This window comes from Mobula hypostoma, chromosome 15 (assembly GCF_963921235.1).
Source record: "Mobula hypostoma chromosome 15, sMobHyp1.1, whole genome shotgun sequence".
NCBI classification, from domain to species: Eukaryota; Metazoa; Chordata; class Chondrichthyes; order Myliobatiformes; family Myliobatidae; genus Mobula; species Mobula hypostoma.
The window spans coordinates 9,834,434-9,849,703 of record NC_086111.1 but is presented as its reverse complement, the minus strand read 5'-3'; the positions used below and the strand labels follow the sequence as shown (position 1 = coordinate 9,849,703).

At 41.0% G+C, this 15,270-nt stretch overlaps 1 protein-coding gene across 2 annotated transcripts in view; it reads right to left on the bottom strand.

Moving 5' to 3' along the window:
- LOC134356685 (ubiquitin-like modifier-activating enzyme 1) overlaps window positions 1–15,270 on the bottom strand; it is a 470,199-nt gene that overhangs the window by 374,599 nt on the left and 80,330 nt on the right. For both annotated transcript variants that reach the window (XM_063067717.1, XM_063067718.1), the window contains exon 15: window positions 8,784–8,980. In XM_063067717.1, coding sequence (XP_062923787.1) covers window positions 8,784–8,980 — 197 coding nt within the window. The remainder of the gene's footprint in view (window positions 1–8,783; window positions 8,981–15,270) is intronic.

The window sequence follows — 15,270 nt, the reverse complement described above, 5'->3', positions numbered from 1 at the left end:
ATCTTTAAATGGAAATGCCGATGTTGAAGTGAAGCCACTTTTCCCTCTAACGCCAGACAACTCGTGATTTGTTTTCACTGTGGGTTTAACCTTGGACTCTGTCATTTTAAAGATTCCTTTGTAGAAGCGTGGAGACGACCAAGTGCTTCATTGAGAACTCAAGTGTTTACGGTTCACTAATAGCATCATGGAAGGGAAAGGGCTTGTTCACTACCTAGTCTCTTATACTGTATTCCACTATGGTTGATAGGTCATTAATTGTGTTTCTAACTTAGTCTCTTGGGTTTATTTATAGATGGGGCCAGATGGAGAGAATATGGATCTTATAGAGGAGAGGGGAATGAAAAATGTAAAAGTTATGGGCTATTTAGTCCATGACAGCCACAGCTTGGAAATGAACCTAAATTTGTAGCCATGTGTCAAGAGCTCTAAGTTGAATGTTGCTTATAAAAGGTCGCAGAAATCCTGACATTTGAAAACTCTAGGAAAACATTTGGAATAGGGGGGGTTAAAAACTGCAAACCAGTTGTGAAGCTGTCTGCCAATCACTCACTCATCTCCCCTCTCCTCTTTATACTGGTCACATTCCTTATCATTCTCAGTCTCGATACAAGGTCTCATCTCAAAACATCAACTATTCCTTTCCACATACAGGCAGCTTTGTGCCAGTCTCTTCACTGTAAATTAATTACTCAGTAACACTCCTATTTTTGGTTGTGTTCACCTTCAGCAAGAAGACCTATCCTTGCAAGAAGGCTTTCCCACTTGGCAACAACGGAATTTTCAGATAGCATTTACCCCAGTTGGATCATGGGTGAGAAACAACTGCTAGAAGACTACCCATTCATCACAGGTTCATGCAAAGACATTAGGCAACTGAATTGATAGTTATTACACGTTCACTAAGGACAAGTGAACCTTTGAAGATGGCGAGGAATAAGTCAGAGAGACATGGAGCACTATAACACAGAAACAGGCCCTTTCCTATCTCATCAGTGCAAGCTTGGTTTTCACACGTCTATAGCCCTTCATGCGTCTCTCATCCATGTATGATCCAAATTTCTCTTAAATGTTACATTTGAGCCTGCATCTTGTTCCACAGTTATACCATTTCTTCTATGTATTTATATTTATTGTGTTTTTTATTATTGCATTTTTTAATCTTACTGTGTTTTTTGGCGCTGCTTCAGATCTGGAGTAACAATTATCTCATTCTCCTTTACACTTCTGTATTGGAAATAATATGAAACAATCTTGAATCACTATTTATTTATTGAAACCTGCCCTAGCTACCCCAATAAACCCTAACCTAATCACGGGTCAATTACAAAGACCAATTAACCTACCTGGTACATCTTTGGACTGTGGGAGGAAACTGGAGCACCCGGAGAAAACCCACGTATTCCATGGGGAGGATGTACAGAGACTCCTTACAGAACGGCACCAAAATTGAATTCTGAACTCCAGAATACCCCCAAGCTGTAATTAAGTCGTGCTAAGTGGTACACTACCATGGTGCCCAATGAGATTCTACTGGCCCAGTGAGCCAATGCCACCTAATTACACCCAGGTGACCATTAGCCTACTAACCAATCCTTCTTTGGAATGTTGGAGGAAACTGTGGAGTACCCAGAAGAATCCACGTGGTTATGGGAAGAATGACAAATTTCTTAGAGGCGGCAACAGAATTTAACCCAGGTCACTGACACTGCAATAGCATTATGCTAAACACTATGCTTCCACTTCACTCCTGCAATGTTCAAGCCCCTTCCAACCATCCAAACATAATTTGCTGAAAATGGAATTATCAGATCCCCACATGAAACAAATTTTATGTGTCTGGGTTTTTAATCAAAGTGCTGCTCTTTACTCCTTCTGTGAAAGCAGAGTAAATCCGTAAGGTAAGAAATCTTTCTCATTACTCCTTTGAAATTCAATCCATAAAACAAATAACATCCAAGTTCTCTGCAGCCCAGCTCTACAGTCGTCAATATGACAAATCAGAAATATCATCAATGCAATTCATACAAGTATAAAGAATGATTTTCCAGTTCATGAACAGAACAGTGAGTAACTATTCTGGCTTCGTCTAGCAATTAAGTTATAATCTGTGCTAGTGGATTTGGTTGTTTAACTGTCCCTGGAGGATAACATCCAGTAAGCTGAATGATACAGCAGAAGGAAAAGGAAATTATGTTTTAATTAAAAGTCTTATTGACTCTGATTCCAATCACAGCAGCTTACTAAAATTAAAGCAGAGGAATTTTATAGAACACCTGGTATAGAATGTCAAATCAGATGACATTTATTTTTATGGAAATCTACAGCACATTACAGGCCCTTTGGCCCACAATGTTGCGCCAACCATGTACCTTCGCTGGCAGTGCATTCCACGCACCCACCACTCTGTGTGAAAAACTTACCTCTGACATCCCCCCCTTGTACCTACTTCCAAGCACCTTAAAACTGTGCCCCTCATTTCAGCCCTGGGAAAAAGCCTCTTGCTATCCACATGATCAATGCCCCTCATCATCTTATACAAATCTATCAAATCATATCTCATTCTCCGTCGCTCCAAGGAGAAAAGGCCAAATTCACTCAACCTGTTTCCATGAGCATAGTCTCCAATCAGGCAACATCCTTGTAAATCTCCTCTGCACTGTCTCTATCCTTCCTGTAATAAGTTGACCAGAATTGAACACAGTACTTCAAGTGGGGTCTAACCAAGTTCTTATACAGATGTAACACTACCTTACAGCTCTTGAACTCAATCCCACGGCTGATGAAAGCCAACACGCCATACACCTTCTTAACAACACTGTCAACCTAGGCAGCAGCTTTGAGTGTCCTATGGACTTGATCCCAAGATCTCTCAGATACTCCACACTACCAAGAGTCTTACCATCAATATCATATTCTATCTTCAAATTTGATCTACTGAAATGAGCCACCACACTTACCTGGGTCGAACTCCATCTGCCACTTTTCAGCCTAATTCTGCATTCTATTGATGTCCCGCTGTAACCTCTGACAACCCTCCAGACTATTCACAAGACCCCCGACTTTTGTTTCATCAGCAAATTTACTAACCCACCCTTCCTCTTCCTCATCCAGGTCATTAATAAAAATCACATAGAGGAGGGGTCCCAGAAGAGATCCCTGCAGAACATTGCTGGGTACTGTCCTCCATACAGAACATGAACCATCTACAACCACCCTTTGCTTTCTGTGGGCAAGCTGCTTTTGGATCCACAAAGCAAGGTCTCCTTGGATCCCATGCCTCATTACTTTCTGAATAAGTTTTGTACAGGGAAGCTTATCAAATGTCTTACTGGAATCCATATACACTGCATCTACTGCTCTACCTTCATCAATGTGTTGTTACATCCTCAAGCAATTCAATCAGGCTCATAAGGCACGACCTGACCTTGACAAAATCCTACTGACTATCCCTAATCAGATTATGTCTCTCCAAATGCTCATAAATGCTGCCTCTCAGGATCGTCTCCAACAACTTGCCTACAACTGAAGTAAGGCCCATGGTCTATAATTTCCTGGGTTATCTCTAATCCCTTTCTGAACAAGGGAACAACATTTGCTACCCTCCAATCCTCTGGTACTTCTCCTATCCCTATTGATGATGCAAAGATCATTGCAAGAGGCTCAATAACCTCCTCCCTTGCTTTCCACAGTAGCCTGGGGTATAATCTGTCTGGTTCCGGCGACTTATCTAACTTAATATCTTTCAAAAGCTCCAGGACATTCTCTTTCTTATTAGCCTGCTCCCTAACTCCCTAAACTTACTGTGCAGGACCTCCACCCCCACCCCACCCCCCGCCTATGTCACTGGTACCAACATGTACCACAACCTCCAGCTGCTCACCCTCCCCTACAAGAATATTCTGCAACCACTCGGAGACATCCTGGACCCTAGCACCTGGGAGGCAACACACTATCCCAGCATCTCTTTTGCTGCTGCAAAACCTCCTATCTGTCCTCCCAACTATCGAGTCCTCTATTACTACTGCTCTGCCTTCTGAGGCTCAGAGCCGACCACAGTTCTATTGGTCTGGCTGCTGCTGCCTTGCCCAGATAGATCATCCCTCATCAGTATCCAAAGGGGTATACCTGTTGCTGAGGGGAATGACCACAGGGGGACCCTGCACTGACTTCTTTCTCCCTTTATCTCCTCTCATCTACTCCCACCTACTTCCTGAATTCTGCACTCTGGATGTAACCACCTGCTCAAAAGTCATTTCTATCAATTGCACTGCCTCCTGGATGATCCTAAATTCATCCAGCTCCAGCTCCTTAATGCGGTCTTTCATAAGCTGGAGTAGGCTGCACTTCCCGCAGATGTTGTCATCAGGGAGACTATCAGTTTCCATGAATCCCATGCCCTACAGGAGGAGCATTCTACTGCCATATCTGCCATCCTGCCTGCACAGTACAATGAGCAACCAAGACCAAATCCTCTAACCTTTTTCTTTGGCCTCGGCCTCTTCTCATTGAAGCCTCCTGAGTCAAGGCTTGAAGCTCCTACTCTCACCGCTGGCCTACTCCCAACAATGGCCACCCTGCTTGCCTCTTCTGTACATTTATTTAATTCACAGTGCTCTGCTCCCGATGCTGATTGGACCTCTGCAATGTCCAAATGCCCACAAAGCCAGAATTTAGCAGGTTCATTTTTAAGTAACTTGACCAATAGTGGGGTGAATAAAGATATACAACAAGCTGCACCAGATTCCACTACAATGTGTTACTTTAGGTTGATATCAGTCCAATCATCATGAATACTTGATTGGTTCAACGATTACTGTGATACTTGTTTTTGCTGGTCTCCTCCTAAATCAGAAATTGATAACATCTTACGTGTACAAACTGATTGGGGTGGGGAGGGGTTACATTTCACATTGGGACACAAGTAGGTTTCAGGAGAAGTAAGGATGGAGAAATTGCTGGACCAAGATATTTTAATAAAAATAACCCTCACTTTGGAATCTCCATTAAAGAATTCTCTTTACACTGGTAATGGAAACTACATGGTAAAACTGATCACTGTTATTTACTTGTTCACACTACAAGTGCACGATTACATAACAACATAAGAAACAGAAGGCTATTCAGCCCCTCATATCCCATTCTGCCTTGAATTTCATGTCACTTTTCTAACCTGACGTTTTATCCCTTAATTCCTTAAAGTCCCCCAATATAGACAGTTACAATTTTAAATACAGTCATCGAGCATGACAGATCAGAAACAGACTCTTCAATCCATCTAGCCATGCTGAACTATTAGTTGCCTATTCCCATCGAACCATAGCCCGCCATACCTCTCTCCCTTCCATGTACTTATCTAAACTTCTCTTAAATACTACAATCGAACCCACACCCATCACTTCCACTGGCACCTCATTCCACACTCCCACCATCCTCTGAGTGAGCAAGTTTCCCTTAAATATTTCGCATTTCACACTTAACTCAACTTAACTAGTTACAGTCTCACCCAACCTCAGTGGAAAATGCCTACTGACATTTTCCCTGTCTATATCCCCTTAATTTTGTTTACTTCTATCAAATCTCCCCTCATTCTCCTACTTTTTAGGGAATAAAATTCGAACTTATTTAACCTTTCCTTATAACTCAAGTCCTAGCAACATCTTTGTAAATTTTCACTGTACTCTTTCAAACTTACTGATAATTTTTCATAGATGAGCAGAAGTTGACACAATACACCAAATTAGACCTCACTATCATCTTATACAACTTCAACATAACATCCCAACTTCTGTACTCAACACTTTGATTTATGAAGGCCAATGTGCTAAAAGCTCTCTTTGAGACTCCCTTCTGTGTTTCCACTTTCAAGGAATTATGGATCTGTATTCCCATATCCCACTGTTCTACCACACTCCTCAGTGTCCTACTGCATACTATGGAAGCCCTACTCTGGTTTGTCCTCCCAAAGTGTAGCACTTTACACCTGTCTGCACTAAGTTCCATCTGCCATTTTTCCATCTGGTCCAGATCGTGTTGCAAGCTTTGATACTTGTCCTCGCTGTCCACTATACCTCCAATCTTGGTGTTAATACGAATTTGCTGATCCAGTTTCCTACATTATCATCCAGATCACTGATATAGATGACAAACTACATTCTAAGAGACAACCACCTTCAATGTCTCTCTGGCGTCTCCCACGAAGCCAATGTCTAATCCAATTTACTACCTCACACTAATTGACAAGAGACTGATGCCAATGTGCACAAAAAAATTTCTGCAAATTGGTTTAGGTTTTGCACTTGAGCAATATATATCAAAATATAGTACTATTATAACTTGGAGATTAAATTAAACTTGCATGCTCTGGTTTTCAACTACACCACCAATGACCAATCTAAATAACCTCAAATGTCCTCCCTCCCTCCCTCACTGCCAACACCACCATTCTGTTCACTCATAATGAGGTTAATAGAGAACCTAACAGGCTCTTCAATGTACTGAGATCTCAACAACCATCATGCAATCATTTAAACCAGGGCCTCACAACCTTCTTTATGCCATTGACCCCTGCCATTAATTGAGGCGTCCATGGACCCCAGGTTGGGAACCCCTGAGTTAAACTAACATAAAGTGACTCCATTTTATTCTTTCTATATTCACATCAATTCTCCCATTAGCCTAAGCACTAGGAGCAATTAACATCAGCCTATTACCAACTCGCAGCTCTTTGGGACATGGAAGGATATTGGAGCTTCAGAATCACAGGGACAAAGTGCAGACTCGACACAGACAACATCAAAAGTTGGGAATGAACCCAGACATTTGGTGCTGTGTGGCACAGCTATATTACCCACACCACTGCGCTGCCTGAAAATCACAGCAGTAGTAGATGACAGACCCCGCCAATGTCCAACAACCATGTCTTCCAGGTCCATCTATTCAGACCCACAATACATTTTTTGCCCTGTCAAAGTTCAAAGTATGTTTATAATCACAGTAAAACATATAAAACCTATAAAAAATATATAAAAATATATAAAAAAAATATAAATTCATTCTCTTACAGGCACCCACAGGAAAACAAAGAAATACAATAGAAATACAAAGAAATCCATGAAAACGACACATGAGCATCCAATGTGAAAAGAGGACAAACTGTGCAAATAATTTAAAAAGCAAACAAATAATTCATTGAACCCAAGTGTTCATCAGTCATCCCGATTGCAATGGTTCTCCGTCTAAACACTCACTCCTTTACAACACCTTTTCAGGTTCATTGTTCCTGCAACCTCCTCTCTGTTGGCCAATTCAGAACATTATCCAGTGATACAGCACAGTAACAGTCTCTTCCAGCCCAGTAAGTGTGTGTCGCCCAGTTACACCCATTTGTTGAAATTAATCAACTAACCCATACGTCTTTAGAATATGTGAGAAAACCAGAGCACCCAGAGGAAACTTTTGTAGTCACAGGGAAAACATAAAGACTCCCTACAGACAGTGATGGAATTAAACTCGGGTCACTGGCACTGTAATAGTGTTACACTAACCACTACAATGCTGTTTTACCCATTCCTGGCCCCCTACTGACAGAGTGATCTCCCTGCAGAATGATCCCCTGGCCTGGATGTCCAAGCCTCTGTTCTTTCCTGGTACTGATTTGACAACTTTGATCAGTGTATTATGTTACATAATCAGTGTATTATTCATTTACTGGGGTAATGTATAGGGAACTAACATTAATTTTCTGTCACTTCCTACTTTGGTTCCGGGCATTCAACTTGGAATGTTTCCGATGTAACCAAAGGAAAAACACAATGAACAAGCACATCTGTGATTATAATTTGATTCGATATACTCCACCCTCTTTCTTTTGATACATTATAATGTGGTCTCCAAGTTCTGACTTCCCCAACACAATGGCTTGAGCAGTTTACATTTATAGGAAGATAATCGGAGCAGTATTGTGCCATCAACTCTTCAAATCCCCCCTATTAATCATTAGGAATTCAACTGATTTTCCATGTCAGCACTTACTCCCAGCATATCACAATATGTTTCAAAACACTTAATATCCAGATCTCTACTTTACACAAGCACAGTGACTAAGGTTTCATAGCTCTCTAGGGTACAGAATTCCCATGCTTCAGCATCCTTCAAGACAAGAAATTTTGCTTCTTGTTATTTCTGAGTGGCCAATACCTTATTCTCAAGCTTTGCATAATGGTCCTGGTCTCTTTGGTCATAATGGTCCTTGTCTCTTCAATCAGAACCAAGATATCTGCAGATACTGCACTCAATTCCAATAATCCAATGTTTACTTAACAATCAGAGTGCAGCAGCACAACTTTATATTGCCTATGGGCTAAAGTGCTTGAATGTATGCAACAGGCACTCTTCTTCCTATAATAAACCACACCATAGGCTTAGAAAAAAGATTTTCGTAAGAATATTGTATGTATGCAGTACTGCTCAAAAGTCTTAGGCACGTAAAGTGAAGGTGCTTTCAAAAATAATGAAAATTTTCTAAATATCAAAAAATTTACTATAAAAGAGAGTAAACAGTAAAAAACTAAATCAAATCAATATTTTGTATAACTACCCTTTGCCTTTGAAACTGCATCAGTTCTCTTAAGTACACTGTTATATATATACAGGACAGGGGGAGAGAGGAGAGAGGAGAGAGGAGAGATTGAGAGATTGAGAGATTGAGAGATTGAGAGAGATTTAGTGACTATTCTCAATTTCCTAACTTGCAGTATGATAAACATTTTCATTGTAATTACCTGCAGCGTATGCTCAATTGCGTTGGGGAAATTCTTGATTGTGCAGATGGGTATAGAATTTTCTGTAGAATCCTGAACATGTCCATAGGATTCTGTAACGTGGGGTATGATGACCTGGACATTAGCCTTTGTGCCCATAGTGCCAGATTCTAGCAGCGGTTTCTGGTAGAATACACACCGGCCATCCATGTACTGTCCTAGAAACAAAATTCCAATTTAAATGCATCATTCTGCATTGTACCTGCTGCACGTTTTGATCTCCACTAGTGTCATGTGGTCACCATCACGGAACCCTCTAAGGCACATCAAAGTACCACTGCAACACAGTCCCCAAAGCTTTGCCAATGATGTCATCACAAGATGCAGCAGGCTGTGAGTGGTGACTAGGCCTCAGGCACGATATCTGAGACCTTTTTGTCTTTCTGAATACATATTAGGAATAGGCATAGGCCACTCAGCCCCTCAAGCCTGCAGTATAATCCTGTACGATTTTGAGTGACATTATTGCAATCTCCACTCCATATTTTTGCCTACCCTCTGTAGCTTAATATTCTTTTGGTTATCAAGTATCTATTGCTTCCTTAAAAATATTCAGAAACTTTGCTTCAATCGGCCTTTGAGGAAAACATTTCCATAGAGTCACAAGAGAAGAAAGTTATACCATCCTTCTCTTAATGCTAAACAGTGACCATTAATTCATTAATTTATTTTCACTTCGTGTACTGAGAGACAATGATAACTTTGTTTTTCTAAGTTCAAACATCCTCTCCTCATCTGTCTGGTCAAGACTGCTCAGCATTTTATATGGTCAACATGGTTACAGTTCCTTCAGTACATAAGGGGTGCCACTGCAGCATGGCAGCTAGCACAATGCTATTATAGCTCAGGGTAACAGTTCTGAGTCCAATCCTGATGTCACCTGAAATGAGTCTGTACATTCTCCCTGTGGAATGCATGGGTTTCCTCCATGTGCTCTGGTTTCATGCCACAGTCCAAAGACAGTCCTCTTAGTAGGTTAATTGGTCGTTGTAAATGGTCCCATGATTAAGTTAGGATTAAATTGGAGGGGGGTTATTATTTATTTATTTTTTTGAGATACTGCGAGCAATAGGCCCTTCGAGCAGCACTGTCTAGCAACCCCTGATTTAACACTAGCCTAATCATAGGACAGTTTACAACAAACAGTTAACCTACCAACCAGTACATCTTTGGACTGAGGGAGGAAACTGGAGCACCCAGAGGAAATCCATGTGGTCACAGGGAGAACGTACAAACTCCTTTAGGAGGTGTGGCAGGACTTGAACCTGGGTTGCTGGTCCTGTGAAGTATTGTATTAACCATTATGCCCCAGCCGTTGAGGGTTGCTGGGTGGTGCAGCTCAAAGGACTGGAAGGGCCTTCTCCACACTAGATAAATAAATAGAACATAGAAAACCTACAGCAAAATACAGGCCCTTTGGCCCACAATGCTGTGCCGAACATGTACCTACTGTCCTCATCAGCCATCGTCCACCCATTTACATTGACCTTGTGTCTGATCCCCGAAACTCAACCACTCACCCACACATTGGGGGCAAATTACATCGTGCAGTTAACCTACCAACCCTACTGTGTCTTTGGGATGTGAAAAAGAACCGGTGCACATGGATAAACCCCACACATCACAGGGAGAACACGCAATATTCACACAGACAGTGCCCAACGTCAGGATAGAACCCACGTCTCTGGCACTTCAGGGCAGCAGCTCGACAGCTGTGCCAATGTGCTGCCCCTCGTGTGCCTCTAATGTTCAAAGCAATCATAAAAGATTTGAAAGTGATAAATTAAATTAAAAATAAAATTAAAAACTACTAATTTATTAAAAAATAAAGATGTGCAGGTGACAATAGGGCTTAAATGATGATCATTGATTCAGTTCAAATGGACAGGACTGAACTTGAGGGATTTTCCAGCATGGACATGATTGTGGAGCTGGATACTGTAAGGTGGTATGGTTAGTTAGGATTGCAGATGACTTTGTCTGGGATCGATTGCAAACAGAAATGTGGGCAGTTCATGGGGCAAGCAGCACATTTACAATCAGATTCCTGTCTCTTTTAAATCTATTTGCCTTTTGATTCATTTGCTGGTTTAAACTTCACCAGAAGCTTCTCTCTCCTCAATTAAAGCCTTTAAGGAATAATAATCCTCTTCATTATGAGTAGTAACTGAGTGACTTCAGTTTCCTGGCAGGGTGACTTCAAGGTTTTTGTGTGGGGTCAGTAAACTGTGGCTTGGGTTGCCATGAACTTCCTAACTGTATATCTGCATTTTAACCCCTGATAGCCTGTTTTCCACCAGTTTTCATCTCTGTTCCCGCAATTGCCTTTAGCTTCATTACAGTCTGAGTGCTCCATGTTCTTCTATTCTTCTCACCAGTCGGCCTTTCATTACCTTCACATTCTGACGTTTAGTCAATTTAAGTGCCAAACCAGATTAAGAAGGTCGAGGTGTCGACGCTGAGGGCAAAGGACAAACTGGCGTTCAGCTCATTACTCCATGAGGCTTTACTGGCCTCTGCACTGAGCTGTCTCCATGGCTGCGGCCTTTGGCTATCGAGTTCCTAGACCAGCTGTAGTGCTGGACTGGCTCCGTGACTTTGGATTCACTTTCGGGGACTCTGCAGTTCATGTTCTGTGTGTATTTGTTCACTTTTTTATTGTTTGTATGATTTGTTCTTTTTCGCACATTGTGTGTACAGTTATGGTTGCCACAGACTGGAAAGAAGATGACTGAACTAGAGAAGGTGCGGGTGGGAGTGTTTTATAGATGAGGTGAGATTGTGGAAAGTTGGTTTGATTCTCTAGAACAGAGGAAACTGAGGGAGACTGAGATATAGGAAGTGATGAGGGGGCATAGACAAGGTTGACAAAAAGAAACATTTCTTCATAGAAGTGGCATCTAAGCCAAAAGGTAGAGGTTTAAGTTAAAATGTAGGAGGTTTAGAGTACAGTTCTGCTGAAGGGGCTCATCCTGAAACGTCAACTGTACTCTTGTCCATAGATGCTGCCTGGCCTGCCGAGTTCCTCCAGCATTTTGTGTGCATTACTTGGATTTCCAGCATCTGCAGATATTCTCTTGTTTGTGATTGAACAGACAATGCTAGGTTTACTTTAGAACACATTCAGGATGTTTCTATAACACAATCTAACCACTTTCAAGGGAAAGCAATATGACCATTTCTCTCAGCATACCACAACCCCCGAACCCCTAGCACTCTCCCAAACCACCACTTATAATCCTCCAATAATCATGTGTTGGAACATTTCAATTGCCTGGGAACTGTAGAACTTGGAGAACTTTAACCCTAGTTTTCAGACTCCTACACCAGTTTCACTCTACTTCTCTCCTCCCCTAGCTCCCCAACTTGTTTACCACACCAAACTTAGAACAAACATTTTTGTGGCCTTTTTCCCTCATGGCAGTGATTACCAAATAAGGGCTCAATTTTAATGTAAAATTTTTTCTTCAGTAGTCTTTGCTTCCACAAACTCTTGACACTAGCAATCAGCTTGGGGGAGGATTGGCTCTATCCCAATGATCACACAGCAGTTCAAACAACTGAAGTGCCAAGTGGCGCCAAGTACAAGAAGCTCCATTTTTTGCTGTCTTGAACAATTAACAGACAATTTAAGACTTTAAAGAGAAGATTCTTTAGACTTCTGAGGTGATGGCACATTACTGAGGCGTGTCAAAATGTCAAAATTGGGCAGACTCCAACATGTGTTTAAGGGTAAACAGAGCAACCTTCTCCTAGATCATCACCTTGTCATGGCGGAGAGGTTTGTGTGATCCTGACATCCCCAGAGCAATGCCATCTGAGCTCCTGGTAGTGTCACCCACAGTGATAAGGTAAAAGTTTTTATAATTAAATAAAACGAAAAAAGTGGTTAAAGTAAATGTAGGTCCCTTGGAGGATGAGAAGCGAGATATTGGGTAATGAGAAAATAGCTAATGCTTTGAATGGCTATTTTGTGTTAGTCTTCAGGGTGCAGGACATGTCTAACATGCCAAAAAGAGATGTTATGGATGTGATGGGAGGTGAGGACTTCGATATAATAGCTATCACTAAAGAGGTAGTGTTCAGCAAACTTGTGAGCCTAAAGATAGATAAGTCCCCTGGCCCTGATGGAATGAATCCCTGGGTACTGAAGGGAATGGCAGAAATGATAGCAGAGGCTTTGGTGATGATTTACCAAAACTCTCTGGACTCTGGACAGGTCCTGGCAGATTGGATGACAATGAATATCATGCCACTGTTCAAAAAAAGGATGGAGGAAAAAGGCAGGTAACTATAGGCCAGTTAGTTTAACATCAGTAGTTGGGAAAATACTTGAAGCTATCATTAAAGCAGAAATAGCGAGGCATCTTAAAAGAAATGGATCCATCAGGCAGATGCAGCATGGATTCAGCAAAGGCAGGTCCTGTTTGACAATCTTACTGGAGTTCTTTGAGGATATAATGAACGCAGTGGACAGAGGGGAATAGATGGACGTTATTTACTTGGATTTCCAGAAGGTGTTCTATAAGGTGCCATGTAAAAGACTTATGCCGCAGGAGTTGGTACTGGGTCTGCAACTGTTCATGATACACATTAACGATCTGGAAGAGGGAATCGAGTGTAGTGTATCTAAGTTTGCTGATGATACTAAATTGATTGCAAAAGCAAATTGTGCAGAAGATATGGAGAGTCTGCAGAGGGACATAGATAGGTTAAGTGAGTGGGCAAGGAGTCTGGAGTACAACGTTGTTAAATGCGAGGTCACCCACTTTAGAAGGAAAAAGAAAATAGCAGATTATTGTTTAAATGGTAAAAAAAAAATGCAGCATGCTGCTATACAAAGGGACTTGGGAGTGCTTGTGCATGAATCACAAAAGGTTGGTTTGCATGTGCAGCAGGCTATCAAGAAGATTTTCAATTTTACTCAAAGGTACTGACTGCAAACCTGATAGAAACATGTTAACATTACTTCCCATATGATTCTTAGTTGACTCAAAGATGTTATAACACTGAGCTCTTCAAGATAAAAAAGTTGATTCCACACTGCATAAAGTGGTCTGACATTAAAAGAGGTATACTTTTCAATTTTACTCAAAAGTACTGACTGCAAACCAGATGGAAACATCTTAGCATTATCCCACCTATGATTCTGAGTTGTTTGATAGGTGTTATATCAAGTTGATTTCTCAGTGCATGAAGTGCTCTGGCATTAAAAGAGGTATAGTTTTCAATTTTACACAAAAGCACTGACTGTAAATCTGATAGAAACATGTTAGCATTATTTCCCATATAATTCTTAGTTGACTCAAAACTGTTATAACACTGAGCTCTTCAAGATAAAAAAGTTGATTTCTCACTGCATCAAGTGCTCTGACATTAAAAGAGATATACTTTTCAATTTTACTCAAAAGTACTGACTGCAAGCCTGATGGAAACATGTTAGCATTACTCCCCATATGATTCTGAGTTGTTTGAGAGATGTTATATCACTGAGCTGTCCAAGATAAAAAAGTTGATTTCTCAGTGCATAAAGCGCTCTGACATTAAAAGACGTGTACTTTTCAAATTTTACTCAAAAGAACTGAATGCCAATCTAATGGAAACATGTTAGCATTACTCGAAATATGATTCTGAGTTCTTTGAGTGGTGTTATATCACTCAGCTCTCCAAGATACAAAAGTTAATTTCTCAGTGCATAAAGTGCTCTGACATTAAAAGAGGTATAGTTTTCAATTTTACTCAAAGGTACTGACTGCAAACCTGATAGAAACATGTTAGCATTACTTCCCATATGATTCTTAGTTGACTCAAAGCTGTTATAACACTGAGCTCTTTCAGATAAAAAAAGTTGATTTCTCACTGCATAAAGTGCTCTGACATTAAAAGAGGTATACTTTTCAATTTTACTCAAAAGTACTGACTGCAAACCAGATGGAAACATGTTAGCATTACTCCACATCTGATTCTGAGTTGTTTCATAGGTGTTATATCACTCAGCTCTACAAGATAAAAAAGTTAATTTCTCAGTGCATGAGGATGTTGGCCTTCAATGCTAAAGAGATTGAATTTAACAGCAGGGAGGTTATGCTGCAATTGTACAGGGTACTGGTGAGGTTGCACCTGGAGTACTGCATGCAGTTCTGGTTTCCTTACTTGAAGAATGATATACTGGCTTTGGAGGCAGTGCAGAGGAGGTTCACTAGGTTGATTCCAGAGATGAGGGGGTTAGACAATGAGGAGAGATTGAGTCACCTGGGACTATACTCGCAGGAATTCAGAAGAAAGAGAGGAGATCTTATAGAAACATATAAAATTATGAAAGGGATAGATAAGGTAGAGGTAGGAAGTTGTTTCCACTGGTAGGTGAGACTAGAACTAGGGGACATAGCCTCAAGATTTTGGGGGAATAAATTTAGAATGGAGATGAGGAGAAACTACTTTTCTCAGA